Source organism: Budorcas taxicolor, chromosome 13 (assembly GCF_023091745.1).
Source record: "Budorcas taxicolor isolate Tak-1 chromosome 13, Takin1.1, whole genome shotgun sequence".
Classification (NCBI taxonomy): Eukaryota; Metazoa; Chordata; class Mammalia; order Artiodactyla; family Bovidae; genus Budorcas; species Budorcas taxicolor.
Window position 1 is genome coordinate 47,222,737 of NC_068922.1, and position 26,314 is coordinate 47,249,050.

Genomic DNA, 26,314 nt, shown 5'->3' on the forward strand with positions numbered 1-26,314 from the left:
CTACATAGTTGTTCTCTGTAGGTAGTTTTTCCTGATGGTCTCCACCTTTTATCTTGTTGCTTAGACATTGGTAATAGATGGTTTTCACCTCATAGGCCAAGATGGTTGCTGGAGCTCCAACTAGCCTTTGCACAATTGAATCGGCATGGAGGAAAAAAGGTATAATTGCTCACAACACTTCTGCTAATATCTCATTGACCAGAACTGGAAAATGTACTCTGGGTTCTAAGCCCAGATAAAAATCAGGGCTTCTGTTCTAAGAAAGAAAAGGAGCTCAACAGGGGACCATGGACTGTAACCCTATAATGCCTCATATGGTGCTTTTAAGAGTGTGAAAGAGGTTGAATTGCTACCTGTTGCCCAGCTCTGCAAATCCAGTAAACCCAGGATCCTCTCTGAATGATTGACTGTGGCTACTTAGGAACATGTGATGAGACTTAGTGTCTTCTCTGTACCCACCATGCCTAAGGTAAGAAAGTACAGCCTGTTCTAGGAACGGACTGTAGGTCAGAAAGGCTGAGAGACAGTAGGCTGGAAGGGTAGACGAGACTCTGATCCCAAAGGGGCTTGTAGATCATTTAAAATGTTGAGATCTATCCTTTAGATGGCAAGAGGAAGAAGAATCACCTCTGTTTAGCCTAGGGAGCTCCAGGAGGAGTACTGGACAAGGAGTGATGCGATCAGGTTTTCTTTCCAGAAAGACCTTTCTGGTGCAATGTGAAGTCTAGAGTGGAGGTAGGAATAGACTCAGGGCTGGAGATAAGGTGGCCAGTTGGGCTGTTGCAGTTACCTGGAGGGGACAGTGTTGGCCTAGGAGTTCCAGAGGCAGTGGAAACGGCTTCGGTTCAGTTCAGTTGTTCAGTCGTGTCTGACTCTTTGCAACCCCATGGACTGCAGCACGCCAGGCCTCCCTGTCCATTACCAACTCCCAGAGGTTACTCAAATTCATGTCCATTGAGTCAGTGATGCCCTCCAACCATCTCATCCTCTGTCGTCCCCTTCTCCTCCTGCCTTCAATCTTGCCCAGCATTAAGGTATTTTCAAGTGAATCAGTTCTTTGCATCACGTGGCCAGAGTATTGGAGCTTTAGCTTCAGCATCAGTCCTTCCAGTGAATCTTCAGGACTGATTTCCTTTAGGATGGACTGGTTGGATCTTCTTGCAGTCCAAGGGACTCTTAAGAGTCTGTTTCAGAGGTAGTGGTCACAGACTTGGTGATAGGAGCTGAGGGAGTGTAAGGCTCGGAGAACCGCACTCTGAAAAGGACACTCAGGGACAGCCTCTAGTGGACTGACAAAGTTTATCATCCAATTGTGTAGTTGTATAATTTTCAGGGAATAGAGCATAAGGCTGACTTGCATTTAGCCATTCCAGATAAACATTAAAGCATTCAAGCATAAAATACAGCTCCCGCCACCCAAGCCATAACAGAGCTTTGGCGAAACTCTAAAGGGAGTCTTATCATGAAACAACAGTCCTTGCTCTCAGAAACAGGTGGTCAGAAGGAAGCCTTCGAACGCCTCAAGGCCGGGCGTATAACCCTTCATTATCCATTCCCAGCCTTGGGCACTCGGTGAATGCTCATAACCCTTTGTTATGCTCGTCCCAGCTTCCAACCTGCATCATGAGTGGAGCAAATACATTCTCAGTATTTGCTCAAAGCCTTCCAGCTCCTCCACAGGGAGGAAGCACGAAGAGTGACTGGCCACCTTTTCACTATTCAGGGGAAAGGGAATGAATTTGGTTTTGAGCGCCTAGAGGATTTTTGGTATCTGTGGGACATCCAAGGGGGGACATCAAGTATGATTGGATATGTGGGTCTGAAGCTCAAGAAGAGGCTGTTAGAGGCATCAGAGTGAATGGGAGACTGAGTGAATGAGACTCAGGGAGAGTGCGTAGTAGAACAGAAGGAGCCCCCCGCACGGAACCTCTCGGAGCCCCTCAATTAAAGGGCAAGCTGCAGAAGAGGAAGCTGCTGAGGAGAAACTGGCTAAAGAAGGCCTGGCTAGATAGGCAGGTGGGAAACCAGGAGGATGTGCTACTTGGAAGCCAAGGGAAGACTATTTCTTGATAATAACATCAAAGGTTGCACATCAAAAATTGCTGCAAGGCTGTGCTGGCAGCAGAGGACTGGGAATGCCCAGGAATGAAGGTGGCTTGGTGGGGCTTGAGGTCAGTCAAGGGAAAGGGATGGAGCGTTCAAAACTCTTCCCAAAGGTTCACCTGTGAAGTGGAGAAAAAAGTGCTTTCTTTGGATGAGCCTGCTTAAGCAGTGTAATACGAGGGCCTGGGGTGAGGGGAGGCTGGAGGACAGGGGAGGGAGGGGAGATCAATGGAGCAAGGTGCTGAGGAGGGGCAGGATGAGGGACAGCAGCATGTGGGCTGCTCCCGGTGTGGCTCTCCTGGGAACAGTTGTCTTCCCACGGGAACCCTCTCTGGGCCCAAGACTGGCAGTGGTAGGTTCTCTACAAAGAGCCCTGTGGCTCCTTGGAAATAGTATTGTCTGGAGGTAAAATGGCTCAGAGGCAGAGTTAGGTTTTAAAAGCCGCACCTTCTGCACGTGCATCTTTCCACGTCCTCTCTCTGGAGCTCTTTGGTGTGGATAACAGCTACCCATGAAGGTACTTTAAGGGGGCAGTCCATCTGGAGTAATTGAATGCATTTTCTGTGGATCACATTATTGATATGAGGCTTTTGAAGGCAGGGTGTGGACATTTTGGGGATGATTCTAAACTTTCAGAGCCAGGCTCCTCCCCTTTGTTCCTTTGTTCAGACAACTGAATTTGTCAGATGAGGTGAGCATTAGAAAAAGCTAGAAATATTTTCTTTGCTGTTCCAAACACCATGCACACACACACACACACACACACACACACACACACACACACACACATTTTTTCCCCCTGCAATAGGAACTCAGATGAAAGCTTACTTGGCTTTTTTCAGTGACAAGGACACAGAGGTCTCCTACACTCATTAGGGATAAACCTGTCTCTGGAAATTTCTTTCCTGGAGGTGTGTGTGTAAGTGGGGGAGTTGATTGCCCTGATATCTGGCCACACGGCTTGGTTAGGAAGATGGCAGGTGGGACGTCCCTGGAGGTCCAGTAGTTCAGTGCAACGGATGCAGGTTCAGCCGCTGGCTGGGGAGCTGAGATCCCACAGGCTGTGGAGCAACTCAGCTGGTGTGCTGCAACCTGAGAAGCCCCTGTGCACTACAGTGGAGACCCAGCATATCCAAAAAAACAAAAAAGATGGCTGGCATGATACTTAATAGAAAGATTAGGCTCAGCCTGATGATTTTCCTCCAACACAAGATTTATTATTTCCATCTAAAGCAGTGGGAAAAATAGTTTATGTAAGGTGTGAAGACACTCAGTAAATGAAACTTACAAATTTTAATACAGCTTAGTATGCTCTAAACTGCTAGGGTTCTCTCTTGGGTTTCCTATCTAGATTATAGCAGTGAAAATGAGTCCTACAGATGCTATACTGGGCCAAGCCAGGTCCCTTCTCAGGCCAGGAAGCTTGACCTTGGGCACAGGGACCTCCCTCCTCCCCTTATTACTGCTCCCTGGCCCTCCCTCATGCCATCTCCTGCTTCTTTTGAAGAAAGACTTCTGTTCTATCTGAGCCCTGGTTCATTGGTGTCTGGGCAGTTGTGGGAGGTAGAGGGGACCTGGAAGGCTGGTAGGGGAAGCTTTTTATTCATGAGTTCCTCTAAAAATGTTGACAGGTCTTATCTGAACCCTTGGTACCCAAGGCTCTCCATGTGTCTATCATATCACCTAAGTGTTTCTATCTTAGAGTCTAAGTGAACCAGAAGGAAGGAGGCCTCAGAGGTAACTTTTTTCTCTTCTCCTTTTAAAGCAATGCTCTTGTTTCCTGTTTACACCAGTGCCACAGCCCACTTGGGAAATGGCTGCAGGACTGGGAGGATGGGCGGTGATTGAGATAGAAGCTGAGAGTTAGGGTCTGCTCTATTCAACCTCTGATCTGGGTCCTTGGTTGGAAAGAAAGGGAGGAGGAGGGGATGCCTGGGAGCTGAGCTGATCTTGCAGCAGCAAGGCAGCCTTTCCCCCTACTGTGTGCTGGGTCCCAGAGCTCCTGAGCTGGATCCTTAGACCCTCAGCTAGCAGAGAGAGGGGATGAGAGTGGGCATTAGTCTGGCTCTGTTACAAGGGTTGCTGCTGAGGCAGGTGCCTGTCAGACCTGGCACACGAGCTGGAAATCTGAGCTGATTTTGTCATATGCTCAATGCAGTCCAGACACCGTGGTCCATGGTAGGTCAAGAAGAATTAATTAGCTTATTAGTCCAATAAATCTTTGGGTTCGTACTGTGTTCCAGGCAGTGCTTAGTGTGGTGGGAATCAAGAATCCCAGGGTCACTGACCCAGCACTGTGTCTGACATGTATGTGATGTTTTTACCATGTTCCCCAGCTGGCACAGCCTCAGTTATATTCATGTTTTGATAGGTTCATCATAAAGCAGGCACAGGAAAGAAAAGATGAACGAGGTAAATAGAAGTAAGTTCTAATGTTTCCTTCCACACCTCAGTGAACTGTGCTGTATACATCCCATGTCAGGAAGTGTTGGTAGGTACTGCTGCCTGTGTTTCAGACTTCACCTTTATGGGAGCTTTGAGAAGTGGATCATTTTTGAGTTGGGGCCACCTGTTGGAATGGAAGACAGGAAAGAGGAAGCAAGGCAGGCAGATGCTGAGTTCACAGAACTGATTAGCACACGGGCCCAGCAAGACCTGATAAGCACTGTTCTTTCTCCACTCCACCCTCCCTGGGAAGGATGCCCAGGTTGCCTGGGATGGGTGTTTAAGGTTCTTGGGCCCCTGTCCTGTGTGCCATGGTTAGCCTACTGGAGAATGGGGGTAGGATGAAATTCAGCAGGTCCCGATTGCTCTTCAGTCCCTTTATAGTTTTAATAGACTTTCACTGGTGTTTTAATAGACTTTCACTGGTGTTGCATTTGTTCAATGTAGGGGGCGCTTTCCCCAGGGGGAAGACCAGGGACGGGAGGCCTGTGTTGAGGGTAATGAATACCAGAGCTGGGAATTAACTGGCTGCCTCTGCCTCCTGTAGAACGTCTTTCCATCCCCTGGAGGAGCAAACCAGTGAAACGCTTGACATCTCCGATTCTTGGTCCTCACGTGTGCCACTTTCTCTTGGGCAAAAGCTTGGGCTCCAGGTTTTTGACTCCTCCTGGGTCCACGACAGAAGCTGCTGCCAGCATTCACCTCCTCACTGAGGCCTAAGAAGCCCAAGTGGAAGGCCCTGCCCCACATAGGGAGTAGCCAGAACAGCGCAGGGTTTCCAGGTTCTCCAAGGTTTCTCTTCCTTTGTCTGCTCTCTTGGCAGCCACACCTGGAGCCCCGAGAGTTGGCTGACTTACCTCACCCTGATCCATATCTTCCCAGGTTGTGCCCTTTCCTCTGGCACAGGAATTTGCCCTTCTGCCTTTTTTGACTCTGTTTCAGCTTATGGGAGAGGGTATCTGTGTAGGTGTTTGTCTCCTTCTCCAAGGACACCTCCAGTTAAGGGCTCTGAGGATGCTTATTCAGTGGCCTGGGCTGAGGCCCAGGACCCTGGCATTACTTACTAGCTTTTAAAAATGAAGTCGCTCAGTCGTGTCCGACTCTTTGCGACCCCATGGACTGTAGCCTACCAGACTCCTCTGTCCATGGGATTTTCCAGGCAAGGGTACTGGAGTGGGTTGCCATTTCCTTCTCCAGGGGATCTTCCCAACTCAGGGATTGAACCTGGGTCTCCTGCATTGTAGATAGACACTTTACCATCTGAGCCACCAGGGAAGCCCTTACTTGTTTAAAGGCAGGTGACAACTGGAAAGTTAATCTCCTTCAGGCTTATTTCTTTAGTTTACTTCATTTCTTAGTTGTTCATCCCAGGCCTCCTGATGTCTTGACAATAACAACAGTCACTGTGTCTTTGTGACACTTCTCTATGTCCTTTTACTGCTTTCTGCTTCAGGATACCTCTCTTCACTGTGACTCTTCCTAGTAAGGAAGGAGAGGAGTCAGATACAGAGTTATTTGGGCTGACGTTTCTAAAAGGGTCTGCAAGGTCCAGAGACTTTGTTCCAAGCCAGAGCTCCTTGCCCCTCCCCCGCAGGGGCTCTGCCCGGGTTTCTTCCTGCCCTTCCTAGCTTGGGGAACGAGCAGCCTTTGTGAGTTTCCTTGACAACAAGATGGACAAGTTAAAAATAGCTGGTGCTAGAGCTTCTGTGTGTGTGTGCGTGCGCACACACTCATGGGCATGTGCTCGCAGGCATATGCGCCTACATACATACCCTCCCGCCTGCTGTTGTCATCTCAGTCCCTGTGGCTTCTGCATACTCCTGGAGAACATCTGTGGGAGGCCTTGGTGGGGCTCTGGTACTTGCATTTTGCAATCCCTTGGTTTAGGGGTCACATCTAGATAATCCCACAGCATCGTTACCTCATATCCGTGATGGTTGCTGATGGGAAAAGGATGATAATGTTAGCCTACAAAATGGAAATCTGTTCTGAATGCCTCCGTCTTCACTAAGTGTGACTGGAGAGAGAGAATCCCAGTTACACTTAACGGGCATTGCTGCATTTCAGGACCTTGTGGGGCAGTGGAATAGGACACAGCTCTTGGTGTGTGTCTGGTTATGTCTTTCTGGAGAACCCTTATACAGATAAGGAGGGTCCTTTCTGCTGTCCTTTTGTTAGGTGAGGAAGTGGAGCACAGCACTTGGGTGACTTGTCCACTGGCTCAGCCTGGTGGAGGAAGGAGCATTGACCGCATCAGCGGCAGCTGTGGCTCTTTCCCTCAGGAGCTACTGATGAGGACACCTCCATGAGGTTGTTTTTTTGTTTTGTTTTGTTTTTAATTGAAGTATAGTTGATTTACAGTGTTACGTTAATTTCTGCTGTACAGCAGAGTGACTCCCTAAGTTCTTTACTAATTTCTGAATCAGCAATCCTGTAGCAGTTAAGCCTTCTGTTTTGTGGTGTTATCTCAGTTGTAAGTTAGTTTAGAGAGAGTGGGGCTGCTTTACCATAGCTGGAAAAAATTCCTCTCTCCACCATCTTCCGTGTATTTGTCAGCATCTGTGTGTCAGGCATGAGACTGTCTTGTCTTTAGGGGCCTTATGGTCAGTTGGGGCAGCAGACAATTACAAAATCTCCCACCAACTCCCCATTGTGGCCAGTGCTGGGCGAGAGGGAAAAGGTCTGATTGTAGGTGAGAGAATGTAGGTGAGAGAAGGACTGAGGTGGGTTGTTAGGGTTTAGAGGAGACTGGGGGAACATGTTAGTGATACAAAGTACTTAAATTTGGAACATATTAAAATAACTCCTACACATAAAAAAAGCAAGGAAGCCCAGTAGAAAACTGACCAGTGACTTGACAAGGCACTTCACAAAAGAAGACATCAAAATGGCCAAGAAATGTGTGAAATGGTGCTCAGTTTCATACATTTATTAGTCATTGCTGCTGCTACTAAGTCGCTAAGGAAATTCAAATTGTTCAATTTGAAAAAGAGATACAGCTTTTTGTCTGTTTGTGTATGTAATGAAATCTTTGATTTGGTGAAACATCCTATTGCCATTACCAGCTTACTTTGTTCTGAATCACTTAACTGAAGAATTAAATGGATTCTGAGATGCTTAAATAAAAGGAAATGTAGTGGAATGAACACATTAAAGTCAGAGACCTGTTATAGGAGATTTGGGGCCAACTATTGAATTTTTCAGAGCCCCTGTTTCTTCATTTATAAATAGTGATCTTCCTGTTTGCCTTTCTTTCCTTCCATGACTGCTCAAATGTTCACAGGTATGGGAAATACTCTCAAAATTCTGAAGGGCTACTCAAATGCAGTGTAGTATCATGATTTTGATTCCAAGTGATTTGGTTTCTCCTACACCTCTTCTCACAGGATCTATTCTAAATTCCTCTAAGAAATAAAAGCTTGGTACTTTGGATGGAGGACCTGTTGCTGGCATGCTCTGGTCCCTTCATGCAGGCTGGGGAGCAGGCTGAGTTCCTGCAGGCATTTCCTTACGTGACTGTGACCTGGTGGCAACTCAGGGAGAGGGCAGTGGCACACACCAGTCCTGGTGAAGTGTTGACTAGAGTTAGTGGTCCCTTAGGGCTTCTGCACCTGACTGGGGCTGGCCTCCTCACATGGTGGTCTTGTGAAGCCTGGAAGTAACACCATGGGTTTTCAGGAGCTCTGTTGCAAGGGGCAGTAGCCTGCACACCCAGCTTCCCCTGAGAGCCTGTCCAGAGCCACTAGTTGTCCGTGGCTCCAAGAGTCCACAGCTTATTGTGGTATTGTGGCAGAGCAGGGGCTATTCCCTGTGTGACTTAGTGTTGGTGGAGAGGTCTTTTCAAAGGTAGATGGGTCCTTTTGGATGTCGACACCCAGTATCCTACTCAGTGCTTTTGATCTTTCCCTCTTCTGTTTTTCTTCTGTGCAGGAGTCAGAGTCAGAAGCAAAGGCAGATGGAGAGACTGCATCAGACAGTGAAAGCCGGGTGGAAGCTGCCACCCTACCACCCTCTGCAGATGATACCCCAGAGGTTCTCAACAGGGCCCTTTCCAACTTGTCTTCAAGGTAGCTTGGCTTAATCATGCAAGTGCTTGCTGAGGGCTCTGGGTCTCCAAGTGTCATGGAAGACCTGAAGCCCTTAGAGGGCCCACAGTCTTGTAGGAGGAGCCCACATCTGTTAAAGTGTGAGGCCCAGACCTGCCCACTTTCATTGGTTATAGTCTCCCCTGCCTCTGCTTAAGGCTCCATTGAGTGTCACTGAGTGCTTACCAGTGACTGCAAGCACAGCCTGAGTGGATCTGGCCCTTGAAGGGTACCCTAGGCTGGCTGGGAGGTACTGTCCAAAGAGCAGGAGTACCTGGACATAGGAGTGGTCACTGATAGCACATGGAGATAAATGGTCCTTGGGGTTTGTGACTAATGGGCAGGCTGCTTTCCACTGAGGAGCCTAAATTTCTAGTTCAGAGTTCAGTTTTCCTTCTCCCCACACATCTGTTTTGGACAGTCCTTCAATTCTCCTGTAGGAATTAAGAAACATCTCAACTTTGGTGAATTCAGGGTTAAAATTTTGGTCCCTTGAGATTCTGGGCCTTCTGATACTAGCTGTGTGGGCAGACAAACTATAAGACCCCAAAATATTATATAAAAGTGTGCCTGGGCATGCCTCCCACACATTTGTCCTTTTGAAAGGCTGTTTTGTGCAGTGATTAAGATCACGGGTTCTGGAGCCACATTGGTTCCCAGGATTCAGTTCCCAGCTTAAGCACGTCACAGGGTATCATCTGTACATCCACTTCCTCATCTGTAAAAGCTAGTAGTGTGGAGGGTTGAAACAGTTAATACACATGAGTCCTTGTAGAAGTGCCAGGTGCATATGTGCCAGGTGTGATAGCTGTTATTACCACTGTGTTTGACACTGTTACTACCGTAGTGATGCAGGAGCAGAGAAATGTAGGATTCTCCTGCAGGAAAGATGTTAATAGTTTTTTCTCAGAGACGCCCATAGAAGCCTTCTAAATAGATCCATAAGGGAGGGAGGCGGGCGGACATTACCTTTCCCTTGGGATTTTTGCCTGATTCCTTCATTAAAAAACAAGTTGGGTGTATTTTTATGCAAGCCTTGAGCACTTGCTGAGTTTAGTGTAGATGAGGTGATGGCTCTGATGAGATGAGGTGAGCTGCTTCTTCCAGCATATAGCTACTGCCTCTGTCAAGGTGAAAGACATACTCCTGGAAAGCACTGACCTCAGAGCGCTCTTATCCCAGAAAGAACCATCCCCCTTGAGTTTGTGCTTTGTTCTTTTGGGCTCCTAACATGTTTTCTCCTTCCCTTCCTCTCTAACTAGATGGAAGAACTGGTGGGTGAGAGGCATCCTGACTTTGGCGATGATTGCATTTTTCTTCATTATCATTTACTTGGGACCAATGGTTTTGATGATGATTGTAAGTGCCATTTGCTTGCTATTTTAGTTTTACCTTCAGTTTTCCCTGCATGGCTAGTCATTTTAAGCGCCAGGTGTTGGGTTGGTTTTGGGAATCACTTGAGGTCCTGGCTGCTCAGACCACATCCGCCTTAGAATAACTATGATTTCTCACCTTCCAGCAGCCAACTGGAGGGCCATTGGCACGGGCCAGTTGTAGGTGATTAAAGATCACTTTAAAATTTGATTTTAGTACTTCAGCTCTTTGGTCAAACTGGGAACCTGGCTATGATTCTGTATGACTCCTGATTTTGTTTCTTGTTTTCCTGGGGCCTCCCTCATAACCTCAGGACTTTTGATATAAAATTCCAGTCCACAGTACTTTGCTCTGAGTCTTCCCATTGTCATAGACAGCATCAAATGACTATACAACTGACGACTGAGCAGAGCAGTTTGGGACTTTTCAAGTATGTATTTTTATTCAGAGTCAAAAGTGGAAGAGATTGAGGCGGGGGATTCTACAATAAAAAGTTAATAAGAGTTTCAGAAGCATATATTTATCGTGAGAAGTTGGATCTGCTCTGTGTGACATAAAGGGCCTCCCAACCCTGGTGAGTGATGTGAGAGAAAGGAGGGGAGCAGAATCACTGGAGGGCTGACATTGTTCTTAAATATAGTGGTTTTTCTTGAAGATCTATGACCTGCTGGTTTCTATTCCCACAGATCGTAAGAACTGAGGAGACAGCAAGTGTTTTAATCCTTTTGTGTCCTGCAGGTGATGTGTGTTCAGATCAAGTGTTTCCATGAGATTATTACTATTGGCTACAACGTGTACCACTCCTATGACCTGCCGTGGTTCAGAACCCTCAGCTGGTAAGCTCTCTAGCCCCACAGAGACCTTTAACAGGTTTGGACAAACGTTTTGTGGTAGGTAGTTACAGTCGTGGTTGGAGGGAGGGGTTGATGGCCATGGACCTTCACAGCACCTTTGAGACCAAAGTATTGCCTAGGTCAGACTGAATGGCTGGCTTGGAAGGAGTGGTTCTTTCTTAGAAGAATCCAGACCAGCTGCATCTGTGACCATATTTGCATCAATATTTGGATTCCTTAGACTGCACAATGGCCCCCATTTTCTAGATCAGTACATTTTTCATGCTCTGGTATCCCAGCATCCAACAACAGTCATCTGGGAGTTGTCCACGCTGGTGTTATATTGTTTCTGGAACTTGGCTTCCTCATCCTTAAAATAGATAGTAGAGACCTAGTCAGTGCTTTTCAACCTGCGGTTTTGGAGTCCTCATTCCTTTGAGGTTCCTTGGGTGCCAGTGGACAGGAGTGAGACTGAATGCAGGGGATCTGGGCTCCTCCGAGGACCTCTGCTTTCTCCTCCTAAGAAACGGCTTGGATGTCCTTAGGTTTTTTTTTTTTTTTTTTGGCTTTGTTATGTGGCATGTAGGATCTTAGTTCCCTGCCTAGGAATTGAACCTGGGCCTGGCCAGTGAGAGCAAGTCCTAACCATTGGACTGCCAAAGAATTCTGGGCTTGTCTGTCTTGAAGCCAGAACAAAACCTGTAGGGCAGATGATGTCCAAGACACCTTCCTGATCTGAAACCCTTTTGCTGTATTGACCACACTCTTCCGAGGTGGTGCTGTGTGAACAGAGCATTGTGTAGTACTAAGAAGACTTAGGGCAGATACAGACTCCTCTCACTATGCTGTGCTGGGTCTTGGGCATTGATTTCATAACTTACCAGGCCAGAGAGTAGTGTTTTGGGCCCCAGCAACTTGGTTATGGCCAAGGGAGCTGACATGCTCATATTTGGGCTGGACACATCCTTCTCAGAGATGCTTCCTTGTCACCCAGCAGCATAAGCTGCCTTGCAGTCGCCACAGGGCCAGTGCCTGCCCCCGGCCTGCCCCCTAGGTTTCTCTTGTGGGTCTCCTATAGCTGGCAAGCAATGTTATGAATTTTATTAACATATTCAGGATGTTTGACCCCTGACTGTGGTCACTGTTCAAAGGAAGTGTTTTTCAAGTAACAGAAAACAAAGCTTGTTTGGGAGTTCTTGAACTTCCACAGTTTTTTTTTAAAAAATGGAAGAGATAAGAGAAGCTCTCCCCTTTCTTTGATGTCTGGACATTTATTGAGTGTTTAGAGTTGGGCTGCTCATTCTCATACTCGGAAACACTAGTGAAGCCGCACAAGTATATGGACCATGGCTTCTCCCTCCTTGTTGAGGATAGAGGTTATAAACAAATGAAGAATTAATGCTAGTAAAAGATTTGTGTGTCAGAGCCGGGCATCAGAGAGGAAGACAGTCTGAGATGAAGCATAATTAATTGCTTAGTGAAAACAACAAGTATTTCACACTATAGAAATAAAGGCAGGGGAGGCAGATACCACATTCGATCATGCAGGGTTTTATGAAGACAATGGTATTTGAGCAATGAGTGATAAAGTGGGTAAGTGAGGAGGATGTTCCAGGCAGGGAGAAGAGAGGAACCAAACAGACAGACAGAAAGCCAGAGAAATTTCGTTTTAATAGGCATGCAGAGTTCCTATCAGGAAGAGTGGAAGTAAGGCCAAGGAGGCAGGATGAGGTACCTTTCTGGGGGTTGTCTTACAGATTGAGTGTTGTTAGACCTGGCAATGCTATAGAAGGGGCAGAAACTGGGTCCCAAGTTTGTGATAAATGGAGAGGGAATGAAAGCCACAAATTTCTAGATAAATATCTCACCTACAGGGTCACCAGAGGACAGGGATCTGTGGTCTGCTCGTCCTGCTGTGAGCTGCCTGGGGGGTTCTTAGGGGTTGAGTGGACTGCTGCTCTGTTCCTAACATCCTTGCTGTAAGGGAGCGGCCATATGTGCTCCCTTTGGCAGTGATCTATCTTCTTTAACAGGTACTTTCTGCTGTGTGTAAATTATTTCTTCTATGGCGAAACAGTGACGGATTATTTCTTCACTCTGGTCCAGAGAGAGGAGCCTCTGCGGATTCTCAGTAAATACCACCGATTCATTTCCTTTACTCTCTATCTAACAGGTATGTGTTAAGCGGCTTGCCAGTTGTTGCATATGTCTTGTTTTTGCATATCTGCTGAGTTGGAGTTGGGGCATTTCTTGGTTCATGTAAAGTTCTGATGACTTAACTTTGACCACACAGGGAAGCAGAACTAAAGATTCTGCCTTACATGAGCTGTAGTAGCTCTTTACTAAGAGAAATGAGGCTGAGGGGCTTGTGTGGTTGTGGGGGCTGTGGTTTGTGCCACCTGTCTGTGTGTTTCAGCCTCTGTTGAAGGACCCCATAGTATTGTTGTGTCCTGACTCTCTTATTGGCAGAGATTCTGCAGTGTGACAGAACAAAATCATCCAGAAACTTGTATTTAAAAGAGGACTTTTCATTGACATATACACACTATTGTATATAAAATAGATAACTAATAAGGACTTACTGTATAGCACAGGGAACTCTGTAATGACCTATATGGGAAAAGGATCTAAAAGGTGGACATATGTATATATATATATAACTGATTCACTTTGCTGGACACCTGAAACTAACACAATGTTGTAAATCAACTATATTCCAATAAAAATTAATTTTAGAAAAGGGACACTATAGTGCATTAGAAATCTTATTGATTTGGGTTTTAAAAGACCTGTGACTTCAGAAGAGCCAGGAGCTTACTCTTTGAGCTCTCCTGTAACCTAGAGTTAAAATGGCAGAGTTACTATGAGGATTTGATAAGCTATATAGAAATTTGACAAACGGTATATTGCTCCATCAATCTAAACTCAGTTGAGACGATACATGCGTTCAGATAATGCTAATGTTCTTCATGGTTACCCTGAAAACCAGTTTGAGGCATATGGGAAATTTGTTCTAACTCTGACCTAAATTTCAATCTGACCTATTTTTTCATCAACTTGATAGTGATACTTGGCTCTCTGAATGACACCTGGCTACTGAATATGAAGTCTACTGCTGAGAGGTCTAATGTGTTGAAGATAGTCAGAAAGCATGCCTCAGAGCCTGGAAGCAGCCCCACAAAGGGAGGCCAGAGGTCTAGAACAGTGATAGGCTCTCTTCTGGGCAGGGCTGCTTTTGAGGGATCCAGCACACTTGTGGGTAAAATCCATTTTCTTCCTAGAGGTTTTAGTCATGTGGGTCAGTAGGAGAGAGATGCAAGGATGACCTTGGCCTTATACCATGTGGATCCTCATTCTGCCAGACCTATTCTTTAGGACAGAGACTGGTTTCTTAAGGTCCAGATAATAATATTACAGGTTTTGGGGGCTGTGGAGTCTCTACTGCAGCTGCTTAGTTCTGCTATTGTAGCACAAAAAGAAACCCTGGATAACATGTAAACAAATAGCTATGGCTGTGTTCTCATAAAAGTTTGTTTATAAAAACAGGCAGCTAACCTCTATGATGAGTTGCCATGCTACTAACTGAGCTACCAGCTAGGGCAGTGTTGCCCTGCTTTGGTGCCAGGGAGTTTAACAACAACAACAAAATACTGGCAGCCGGCCTGACCATTATCAGCCCCTGTTCTAGAATCAAAACATTTCTATCTGGTGAACAGTATCCTAAGTTGAGTGTAATCTGTAAAATTTTAAAATATTGTCTTCCTTTGATTGTCTTGAAGTAGTCATTTTTCCCTTCTGACTGCTCATCTGAATAACTGATTTTATTCCCTTGGGCAGTGGATTTGTGCCCTGCTTAGCTGTTGCCAGGAAATTAGCAAAGGACCATATGACACAGCTAAAGGAAATGACTAGGACAAAGATAAATGCAGAATGTGATTCATTTTGCCGTTTCTCTTCCTTCCTTCTCAAACTAGGATTCTGCATGTTTGTGCTGAGTCTGGTCAAGAAGCATTATCGATTGCAGTTCTACATGGTAAGGGTAGTGTCAGAATGGGTCAGTGTCAAAACTCTTGCTATAAGTGAAATTCTGCAGAAACTCCACAGGCCTCTCATCCTTTCTGTGATAACTCAGAACTTTGGAATGTAGTCTCTTCTTGTGCATCTGAAACCTGGAGGGTGAAAGAGGCATCCTTTGTGAAGTTTGGTGGCTTCTTATCCACCTAGACCTAATCACTGTTATATACCCTAAGCAGTCTCTCCCGTCTGGATCTGAGTATGGCCTCTAGGTAAGGCTCTAGGTAAAGCTTTAGACATTGACCATAGATATCCTACCTGCTATATTGCTCCCTCAACTTAAAAACACCCCCTCTCTGAGTGTCCTAATCTCTCAGTAAATACTTACTAAGAAAACAAGAGGTACCCAGGCTTTTGGAGCATGAAAGGACTAACTGGTGGGCCACATGCACCCTCCTTTTGTTGGGAACTGTAGCTGGGAAACATAGTTCTTCTCAAGGCCTGTTCTGTAGCTTTTCATTTCCAATAAGACAGATACAGAAGCAGATATCTTTCCTACCTGTTTCTCAACAATTTTCTGTTTGGTATTAGCTATTATTTGAAGTTCCTTTCAAGGTACACTGACAGGTAAAGTTTATCCTTTATCTTCTTTTGCAGTTTGGCTGGACCCATGTAACATTACTGATTGTTGTAACACAGTCACATCTTGTTATCCACAACCTATTTGAAGGAATGATCTGGTGAGTGATGTTAGTGAGGGGCATTTTTCCTATTATTTTGTGGGTGTTCTTATGTATAGGAGGACTGAGAAACCCCAATTGCTAAGTTGGCAGTTCTCACCTGAGCATATCAGCAGCCCCTGCAGGCCTAGTTACAACACAGATTGCTGGGCCCTACTTTTGATTTTCTGCCTCAGTAGCCATGGGGTGAAGCCTGAGAACTCCATTTCTAGTACATTCCCAGGTGATGCTGATGCTGCTGGTCAGGACCTACACTTTGAGAACCACTGTTCTAAACCAACAGGTATAGGGATATTTAAAGAGTCCAAGGACAGTGCAACTGTACGGCAACAAATATGAAAATCTAGAAGAAAAAAATCATTTCCTGGCAAGAGGACACCGAGTAAAAGTCACAAAGAAGAAAACTTGAACAGATCAATGATTATAAAAGAGCTTTGAAAATTCCATAAGAATCCACACCTGGAAAAAGTGACCAGTGATAGCAGCTGAGTATTTATTTATTTACTTAATGACTGCACACAGGCTTTCTCTAGTTTTGGCGAGTCTTATCTAACCCTTAGTATTAAAGCTGATAAAAACACAGGGAGAAATAAGAATGATAAACTGATTTTTTTTCATGATTATAGCTATACCATTCTAAATAAACTATAGCAAATAGAATCTGGCAATGTGTCAAAAGAATAATATACTTAGTAGATTTTATTCTGCAAATGCAATGATTTCAGCCAGAAATCTATCACCATTGATAGAAATCCATAGGTCGACTGAAGAAACTATGCTTTTAGTGAAAATGTGAAGACATATCCTAGTGTGTAGAGACTCTTGATGAGGGTAAAAGAGGATGGTGAAAAAGCTGGCTTAAAACTCAGTATTCAAAAAACTAAGATCATGGCATCCAGTCTCATCACTTCATGGCAAATAGATGGAGAAAAAAAATGGAAACAATGACAGACTTTATTATTGGGGCTCCAAAATCACTGTGGACTGTGACTGCAGCCATGAAATTAAAAGACACTTGTTTCTTGGAAGAAAAGCTATGACAAACCTAGACAGCATATTAAAAAGGAGAGATATCACTTTGCCAACAAAGGTCTGTCTAGTCAAAGCTATAGTTTTTCCAGTAGTCATGTATGGATGTGAGAGTTGGACCACATTCAGTAACTTTTGAACTGTGGTTCTAGAGAAGACTCTTGAGAGTCCCTTGGACAGCAAGGAGATCAAACCAGATTTCTTAAAGGAAATTAACTCTGAGTGTTCATTGGAAGGATGATGCTGAAGCTGAAGCTTGATGCTGAAGCCACTTGATGCAAAGAGCCAACTCATTAGAAAAGACCCTGATGCTGGGATAGATTGAGGACAGGAGGAGAAGGGGGTGACAGAGAATGAAATGGTTGGATGGCATCACCGACTCAATGGACATGAGTTTGAGCAAACTCCAGGAGATAGTAAAGGACAGGGAAGCTTAGCATGTTGCAGTCGCAAAGAGTTGGTCATGACTTAGCCACTGAACAACAGCAACAGAGATACTAAAGTACTGTGGTTAAGATTCCAGACCATGCCTTTGTTTCCCGTTCTCAGAATGAAGATGCTGTAATACCTACTGCCTGAGGAATAAATTAGTAAAAATATATAAAGAGCTTAGAACATGTAAAGACTAGCTCATCTAAATGTTAGTATTGAGTTTTAAGCTGGTTTTTCACTCTCCTCCTTCACCCTCATCAAGAGGTTCTTTAGAGCCTTAGGGCATTATCGTGCTTAAAACAATGATAATGGCATACTGTGAGGGCATTATTACGTTTTAAACAATGGGAAGGCATACTCTTCCTCTCTTTCAGAGTGCTGTTAAGTAATTCCAAAGAGAGGCTCATGCTAAGTTCTCATCTTTAGGGCTAGACATACCACTTTGTTCTAGAGTGAATCATATTAAAATCTCTAATTATTGGTTTTTAGATGGAACCTTCAAGACTTGATTACAGTTGTAGAGCAGAGAATATGTGCTGGAAGCCTCAACAAAGTAAATAATATGGGTGGTTGGGTGGATATAGGTGCTTTAAATCTCTCCCTTAACAAACAGTGAGTCAGAAAAATAAAGCCTGTAGTTGAGGGGCTGCTGCTAAGTCACTTCAGTTGTGTCCGACTCTGTGCGACCCCATAGATGACAGCCCACCAGGCTCCCCTGTCCCTGGGATTCTCCAGGCAAGAACACTGGAGTGAGTTGCCATTTCCTTCTCCAATGCGTGAAAGTCAAGTCGCTCAGTCATGTCTGACCCTCACTGACCCAATGGACTGCAGCCTTCCAGGCTCCTCGGTCCATGGGATTTTCCAGGCAAGAGTACTGGAGTGGGGTCCCATTGCCTTCTCCGAGATGAGGGGCTAGGATTTATGTATATTACGTTCAACTATAGAGGAAATTAAAAAAATTCTTTAAAGTGACTGTCAGAGAATAGAGAGTGAGAAGAGAGAGACGGTACAAGTGTGGAAACTGTCCCCCCCTTTTTTTGTGGCAGGGATGATCAGACCACTAGCAGAAGGAGGCAGAGGATAAATCTGGCTAAATCTTGGTCTTGCTATCTGTGTAGTCCTGGGGGAAAGTTTGGCTTATTAGAGCTAGTAATAAACAGTAAAAAAAAAAAAAAAGAAAAGTCAATTATGAAATAGATAATAAATGTAACAGAATAATGGAAGTAACTACTAGAAGAAGAAGAGTCAGAAATGATTAAAAGTAGTTATTTTGGAGAATGGAGATAGGAATAGGAGAAAGAAGGATAACTTTTAATTTTTTCTTTTCTGTATACTTAATTTTATATTACTTTGTAATGAAACAAGAACATGACATTTTATATAGATACTTGGTGGCGTTTTTTTTTTTTTTTCTTTTAAACTTATTCCTTAATGGGTAATAAGTACTATGTGGTTATTTTGGTACTGAAATTTACGAGTAGCATTGTTTTGTGGACTTTGGAGGTATCATCTTGGTAGAGTTGATTCTTACTTTGGTTTAATTTCCCAGGTTCATTGTCCCCATTTCTTGTGTGATCTGTAATGACATCATGGCCTATATGTTTGGCTTCTTCTTTGGTCGGACCCCACTCATCAAGGTAAACGGATCACCCTAACATGGACCATTACCGTGAGGTGAGGGTAGTGCTTTCAAGTAGATCAGCTTGGGAGACAGAAGAGATCTGCATGGCGTGTACATCTTCATGTCATCCTGGAGAAAGGCTAGTAATAAATTAGATTCAAGAGAAAAGCCAAAGGAAGACTTAACAATAACTTTTGTGGAAAAAAATAAAGAGCTGATAGAGAAAATATTTTAGACTGTGTAGGTACACTTTTGGGGCTTTGATCTGAATTAGAATGTTGTCATTTAATTAGTTTACTGTTTCATAATTAAATTATTTGACCAATTGAAACAGAAAGGACACTGAGGGCTCTCAGGCTATATAAGGAAACCAAGTATGGGGTACTTTAGAAAGTGAAGTGGTTAATTGAATGAGGTTTTTTAATTGTATAAAGACTTTTAAACAGTCATTGTTCCCAAAGCCAGGGTTATCGAAATGCATTTTGTTAAGAACTTGCTCTCTGTCCACAGCTGTCCCCGAAGAAGACCTGGGAAGGCTTCATTGGGGGCTTCTTTGCTACTGTGGTCTTTGGCCTTCTGGTAGGTAGTGGCTCCCAGCTGGGTGAGGGTTGGGTAGAGGCCTCCCGCTCACCTTCAGAGCCCATCTCCCAAGGCCAAGGACTCTGTCCTGCTGAATGGCAGCCTTGCCCTGTAGCAGGGCGTGAACATGGCAGGGCAGCAGCATCTGCCCTTTGTCTGCCAGGCTTCAGGCAGCGTCTTGGCAGTAGAGGAGCGGAGGCCATGCACAGCTTGTACTCCTCTCACGCTGGCGAGGCCTGGTGACACTCAGGAGATGGTGTTCACGGTCAGGCTTTTGTCACTTTCCCTGAGAGTAAGAGGTGAGGTGGGACATGCCATTCTAACCCAGATTTTCTCCGGCGTGTGCCTTGCCTGGAGGGGAGTGACTTACCACCCCTTTCTAGAGGGTGTCTACTTCTTTCCTCCTGGTTGTCGCCCTCTCACTATACTGCTCCCCTTACCACTTGTCATTTCGAATTAAGAGATCCTGAGAAAAATGAACCATAGGTTCTTCAAATAGGACAAAACTTCTTATAGTTCTTGCCCAGATTCCTTTAGGTCTTTCCTGGATTTATTCAGGACCTGGTTGTTTGAGCAAGTACATGTGAGGCCTCAGTAGGCTGTAAGTCTCTTCTTCATTTTTTTCCAGAATTCAGGTAAAATAACACCAGTGGTGAAACATGAACCTCTGATTTAGTGCATAGCTTGCAATTAGGGTGCTAGGTACTGTGAGGAGCATGGCCTAACCAGGTGGCTACTGCCCAGGCAAGATGGCTGGAACTTGTCTCCTTTGTCTGTCTGTTCTCATCCTCAGCTGTCCTATGTGATGTCTGGGTACAGATGTTTTGTCTGCCCTGTGGAGTACAACAATGATACCAACAGCTTCACTGTGGACTGTGAGCCCTCGGGCCTGTTTCGGCTGCAGGAGTACAACATTCCTGGGGTGATCCAATCGATCATTGGCTGGGTATGTGCCACTCACATGGGACGAATGATCCTTGGCTGGTTAGTGACTACAAAGAGAGAGCCCCCTCTCCACCACTGCCTTCCCTCAAAAAACCTAGCTTCTTCCCTCTCCAAAGCTGTAAACCCCAGGATGGAAGAGAATTGCTTAAGTCAATTCAGGGAGAGGACAGGAGATGTTTCCTCCTACCTCAAACTATTAAGACCAGAGTTCTGAAAGTGTGCTTTTGGGTCCTGGGGCACCCTGAGATGCTTTGAGGGTATCTGTGAGATCACAGTTGTTTTCTTCATAACATAATGACATCATTTGCTTTTTCGTTTTGTCATCATTTGCCATGGTGGTGCAAAAGCAGTGGTGGGTAAGCCTGCTGACACCTTAGCATGAGTGGAGGCAGTGGCACCAAACTGGACTGTCATCAGATTCATTGTGCCACACACTCACAAGAAGACCTATCCAGCTTATCTTAACAGTGTCTTTGATGAAATAGTAAAATTATTAATTTTATTAAATCTTGATCCTTGACTATACATCTCCTAATACTCTGGTGCCAAAATGGAAAGTATACATAAAATGCTTCTGCTGACTGCTGCAGGACAGTGCTTACCTAAAGGAAGAGTTTGTGTGCCCCTGTTTGAATTCTGAGCTGTACTGGCGGCTTTTTTATGGGGACATAAATTTTAATTGAAAAGAAATGAGAAACTATAGGTTTTCATATAGGTTTTTGGCAGGCATTTTTCTTAAAAAAGAAATGAAGTGAGATTTGTCACTTCCAGAAAACAACTGACAATAATTGTTACCAATGATAAAATTTGGTTTTCAAGTAAAAATTAGAATTTTGGAAAGTATATACCTGCCATGGAAGTTTGATAACTTCTTAAATACTTAAAGACTTTTCTAATGGGATCTGTGGTGATTTTAACATGACCTTATGACATTTTGACATTGTACGGCAAAATGTGTTTACATGTGGCAGATTTATGTAACTCATTAAACCAGTATTTTTGAAATGGCCAGTGCATGGTGTTACAGTCATACATGGATAAAATGATCTATTCAAAGTGCAGTATAGACCAGTGGATTTTAATGTGAGAGTACAAAAAAATTATTGATAGGATTTCAGATTCCACATTGCACCAACTTTTTAGAAACCTATCACTTGTCAAGTTTTGGTGTAGTATCAGAAAAGAATCCCTGTAATTATCTGAAAAGACAGTGCTAAAATAATCTTCTTTTTTCAATGATGTATCCTTGTAGGACTGGATTTTCTTCATATACTTCAAACAAAACATATTGCTGTAGACTGAACGCATAATATGTTAATGTCCTCTGTTAAGCAGTATATTAGAGATTTAGCAGAAACAGAACTCCTAAACCAGTCTTTTTTCTAATTTTGGGGGGAGATATAGTTTCATAAAGATGTGGTTTTTGTCTTTTTTTTTTTTTATGGTAACAAGTAATAAGCCTGGGCTTGCAGGCATCTGAACTGATTTCATTTGTTCTTTTTAGAAAACAGTGCGGATGTACCCCTTCCAGATTCACAGCATTGCCCTCTCTACTTTTGCCTCGCTCATCGGCCCCTTCGGAGGGTTCTTCGCTAGTGGATTCAAACGAGCCTTTAAGATCAAAGTAGGAAAACCCTTTTTGTTCCTCTCATTGTCTCCCAGCCAGGCCCCTTTTCACTGTCTCTGCCTTCCTCCTTCTGTCTCACCTCATCAACTACCACCCCCTTCAGAATACCAGACTGTGAACCCTGACTGTTAATACATACTCTTCACCCATGCATGGAATTTAAGTAGGATAAAGGAAGATACCTTGTTTCTAAGAAAATTCTGTGGTTGGATTTCAGTTTTATGATAATTTTTTATGTTAATCTTTCTTCCAAAGAGATGTTTTATAATTTAATAAGATTGTATACTATAGCTTCAGCACCTGAATCAATACTTTTCACTTTCTGTTGCCCTCAGCTATAGAGTATAGTAGGTGGACACTGAGGTGTGACCATAGACAAGGCTTTGACTTGGATGAAGCCAGGCTCACCAATCCTTTCCTTCCTCTAACAGGACTTCGCCAATACCATTCCTGGCCATGGAGGCATCATGGATCGCTTTGACTGCCAGTATCTGATGGCCACCTTTGTCAATGTGTATATTGCTAGTTTTATCAGGTATAGTACCTTTCTATCTGAACCAAGTTGGCGGATTTTAGAATTTCATCTACTTCTCAGTTTGAGTGAAAAAATCCCAAATATGAATGAAGTTTTCAGTTGCTATTAGTTATGGATTCTCTGAGGTCCCCTCCTACCCTCCATTAGTAGAGAATCCAGGAAGGGAGCAGCCACTAAAATAATCAGGCCCTTGAAGTGCTTGGCTCCTGCTTTGCTCAGTGTTGTTTGTTCATCCTCTTGCAGGGGCCCAAACCCAAGTAAGCTGGTTCAGCAGTTCCTGACCTTGAGGCCAGATCAGCAACTCCATATCTTCAACACGCTCAAGTCTCACCTGACCGACAAGGGGATGCTGACAGCTGCCACAGAGGACAAGTAGGGGCCACCCAGGGCCAGGAGAGCCGAAACAGGGCTGAGTGAGGGGCAGGGCTCCCAGGCAAGCCTAGCTGGACAAAGACAAGCTTCAACTCACTTTTTTTTTTTTTTAAACCAGTGTTTCTATTTGTGGATTGAAAACAAAAATCTGTGCATACAGTCCATATGCTTATGATTTGGGTTGTGAGTAACCTATAGCTTTGAGTTGGAAAGAAGTCAATTTTTGTTTTTAAAACCAAAGCTTTTAACATCCTGGAAGACAGTGTTGCCCAGCTCTGGAGTGCCTGCTTGGTGCTTCTAGCTCCTAAGCTGGAGCTTCCATTTCTGGGCCTGATCAGAGTGGACACTCATTCATCTGTGTTTGTCTAGTTTAGGCCCCCCTCCTCCCCCCCACCCCCGACTGTCTTTGTAGCTGACCCCCAGCAGGGAAGAGTTACACAGCTTGGATGTCTTTACTACTGGAGTGCTTTTCCTGGGCTTCTCAATAATCCCTGCCTTGGAGCTACAGGAGAATTGCCTTCTGAGGGAAGAAGGATGAAGGCTTATTAATCAGATAAGCATTCTGTTCACGAAATCCTGTGGACTGTGAGCTTTGCTTTTTGATATGGATTCACCTCACTTCATCACAGACTGAAGAAGGTTTCAGTTTTAATTTTTTTCAAAAGGCATGAAAAATTATAATAGTCTGGAAAAAAGCCACACTGTTCTATTTCAAGTGTATGCAGTAGGATGCTGTAACTAGGTCTTTTCCCACAGGGTTTAGGCTCAAGTGGCTCCTATAGGGCAGTTGGCTAACTCGGTCTTTTCAGGGATGATGCTGTTCACATTTGTGCTATAGACTTGTTGCTGCTGAATCCTTTCTGGGGGCTTCCTCATTAGGCAGGGAGCAGAGGGCTTCTTGTTCACATACCCATGCCCTTGACCTGGCTGACCACCCATGTAGCTGCTGTGTTGTATATATTAATATATATATATATATATATATATATATAACTCTTAAGGCAAGTGTATATCTGTGTGTGTGCTTTAAAAATCACATTTCTTACAGTGATTTCAATTACCATGACTTCTTCACTGAAACCACAAAGTCCTGCTTACAACTCTGCATAACCCAACCCAGAGGTTTGAAGCTTCTGAAGATTCAATGCGCACTTGTATAATGTGACCAGTTTAAATGTAGTTTGTATTTTACAGCGGGACCCTTTTCTTTTTAAATTGTGATTTATTTATTTTTTTCTTTTAATTAGAAGAGTGAGGTTGACTTTTGGAATATACATTCTTTGTCGGGATAAGAAGCAAGGGGGTAGAGGGGAGAGAGATTGGTGCCCAAATGTGTTTCATTATTCTGTGCCATGGTGGTTCTCATTGCCAAACGGGGGTGTAACAGCTTGTTTCAGCACCTTGGGCTGGTGCTGCTTTTCTTTCTTTGTGTTTATCTCAACCTTACTGTATCTGTGGACGCTCGCAGCCAGCCCAAATCACTGAGGTGTCCAGCACAGGCCAGACCCCTCTTGATGTCTGTGTTCACAGTCACTGTGTGACCTACGTGCAGCAGCTTCTTTCTTCTGAACTTTTATTTCTGTTTCAGTAAATGGCTTTTCTAAGTCTAAGGCCCCCTTAAAAACAGAATGTGTGTTCAGTGCTGGCCATGTGGCACTGGGCAGGACACATCACTGTGGGTTCTCATTTTCTGAGCTGTCTTCTAGTTCCCATATTCCATGATTCTGGCTGAGCAAGTATACGTACTTGCAGAGGCTGCTTGCAGGTGTTGAGTCATGTCCTGGGCACGCAAAAATTAAGTGCTTACAGGTCTTTTCTAAATACTTTTCCTTAAAATGCTTGTCCTCAGCAATAAATCTTAGAGTGGAGCAATGAATCTAGTTTTCTGAATGAAGAATGAACTTGGTTCCCCAAACCAAAGATAGAATGGCGCTTCATTTGTCTCATGGTGTCCCACTGTGGGCAGATAGGTGGGTCCTTGGGGACAGGAAATCTTAGCTGGGACCTGGCAGCAGAGAGCCACCTCTGGGATCAGGGAGCCTGGCACATACCTGTGGACATGGCTGCTGATGAGGGTTCCAGGAAATGGCAGCTGGAAGCTCAACAGAGCTGCCATCCAGAGAGCCTGAGGGTCAGCTAGGGTTTGGTTTCCTTCTGGTTTCCCACATGCTTTCTGGTGAAATGGGGGAATTTCGTAGGAAGTAGCCAGGAGACAGACACCACCTTGTGTCTATATAGCACACTGATTTTCTTTCTCCCGTTTATTGAAAATCCTTCACTGAACAGACAAGCTTCCAGAGACTGTTGTAACACACAGCTGTGCACATCTTAATGAGTGGCATAACTTGCTCTAGATCCATTTTTTTTTGTGTGTGAGAAATAAAATGTGACAAATTGTATGCCCTCTCTTGTCATGAATTCAGTTTTTTCCCTGTATGGTTTTATGTTTCCCACTTGATTTTGTGCAGCCCTTATTTAGAGATTTTTGTTTTGTTTTCCAATTTGAATTCAATGCATTCTCACAATAGCTTTCTGTGTTATCTCAGGTGAAAGGCATGAGACCTTTGCCGATGAGGAAGCTGAAGGCTTGGGGGGAACTTGAAATCAGTAGGTTTGAAATCTAATGTCTTTTTCAGAAGGGGCAAAATGTAATTTTTAACCTTACACAGGTAGACGTTGAAACAATTTATGGTCTTTTATTTTTCCCCCACTGGGCTTTTTATCCTGTAACTTATATTGTATCAGGAGATTCTAGAAATACACTTGAATAGAGACTGAACAGACCCTTTGATTTGAGTGAACTAGTTGCTGAGTTAGCTGGAGACCGATTCGAATAGATCCGTAAGTTCAGATCGTCAGACTGTCAGAGAGACCCTACCAGGCTCAGGAGCATCCCTGACATTGCCGGGGGTCAGGGCTGTGTGACTGTCTCAGGGCAAAGAACGTCATTGTTAGAAAACTGGAAAGCAGTGGCCTTGCTGCCTAAGAAGCCTGCCCAAGGTTGGTTTCCAAGGAAGTCGATTTGCATCATTCTAATAGATGTGGCACAGCTGAAACTTCTTCTTGGGTCACTGATGCCTTAGGCACCATTGCCTTTTGTTTTGGGAGTTACTCAAGTTGTGCCCACCTTTCTTGTGCATTGTGATTGTGTGCTGAGGAAAGGGGAGAGTGCGGAGGGGATAGTTTCCTTTAGGCCCAGGGTTCCTATTCTTCCACAGTCAAGGTGGGAAGAAAAGGCTACGAGGAGGATGTCTAGGTGACTTGTACACACATCACAAGACAACAAACCATGGGCCAACCTACTCTGCTTCTCTGCAGCGGGGCCTCTGAAAGAGTGTCTGGAAAAAACCATCAGCTCTGAAGCGAGAGTTTGACTCTTGGACACTATTCTGCCCTTGTCTTTGTCAAAACAAACTTCCTTTTCCCTTGATCACTCTCCATGCAGTTACCCAGCTTTTGCTTATTAAAGAGATTACCCACTCCCACCTCCTGACTTGTTTCCCCTTGTTGGATGGGGACCTTGTGGCACAGCCTACACAGGGTGCTGAACTTGGACCAAGTGGGGATAATGAGCCTAATT

The 26,314-nt window shown here is 44.4% G+C and overlaps 1 protein-coding gene and 1 non-coding gene across 3 annotated transcripts in view; both read left to right on the forward strand.

Moving 5' to 3' along the window:
* Positions 1 to 25,132, forward strand: part of CDS2 (CDP-diacylglycerol synthase 2) — a 45,070-nt gene extending 19,938 nt beyond the window's left edge. The window contains exons 2-13 of one of the 2 annotated variants that reach the window (XM_052651094.1): positions 8,479 to 8,615; positions 9,896 to 9,992; positions 10,746 to 10,843; positions 12,874 to 13,013; positions 14,815 to 14,873; positions 15,512 to 15,594; positions 18,605 to 18,692; positions 19,187 to 19,255; positions 20,049 to 20,201; positions 21,705 to 21,824; positions 22,259 to 22,362; positions 22,606 to 25,132. In XM_052651094.1, the coding sequence (XP_052507054.1) occupies positions 8,479 to 8,615; positions 9,896 to 9,992; positions 10,746 to 10,843; positions 12,874 to 13,013; positions 14,815 to 14,873; positions 15,512 to 15,594; positions 18,605 to 18,692; positions 19,187 to 19,255; positions 20,049 to 20,201; positions 21,705 to 21,824; positions 22,259 to 22,362; positions 22,606 to 22,738 (1,281 nt within the window). In that variant the 3' untranslated portion in view covers positions 22,739 to 25,132. The remainder of the gene's footprint in view (positions 1 to 8,478; positions 8,616 to 9,895; positions 9,993 to 10,745; positions 10,844 to 12,873; positions 13,014 to 14,814; positions 14,874 to 15,511; positions 15,595 to 18,604; positions 18,693 to 19,186; positions 19,256 to 20,048; positions 20,202 to 21,704; positions 21,825 to 22,258; positions 22,363 to 22,605) is intronic. The other variant, XM_052651095.1, reaches the window with a different exon arrangement.
* Positions 14,395 to 14,499, forward strand: LOC128058922 (small nucleolar RNA U6-53/MBII-28). Its single transcript, XR_008200524.1, has one exon. It is a non-coding gene; the product is annotated as a small nucleolar RNA U6-53/MBII-28 (small nucleolar RNA).
* Positions 25,133 to 26,314: the final 1,182 nt, after the last annotated feature.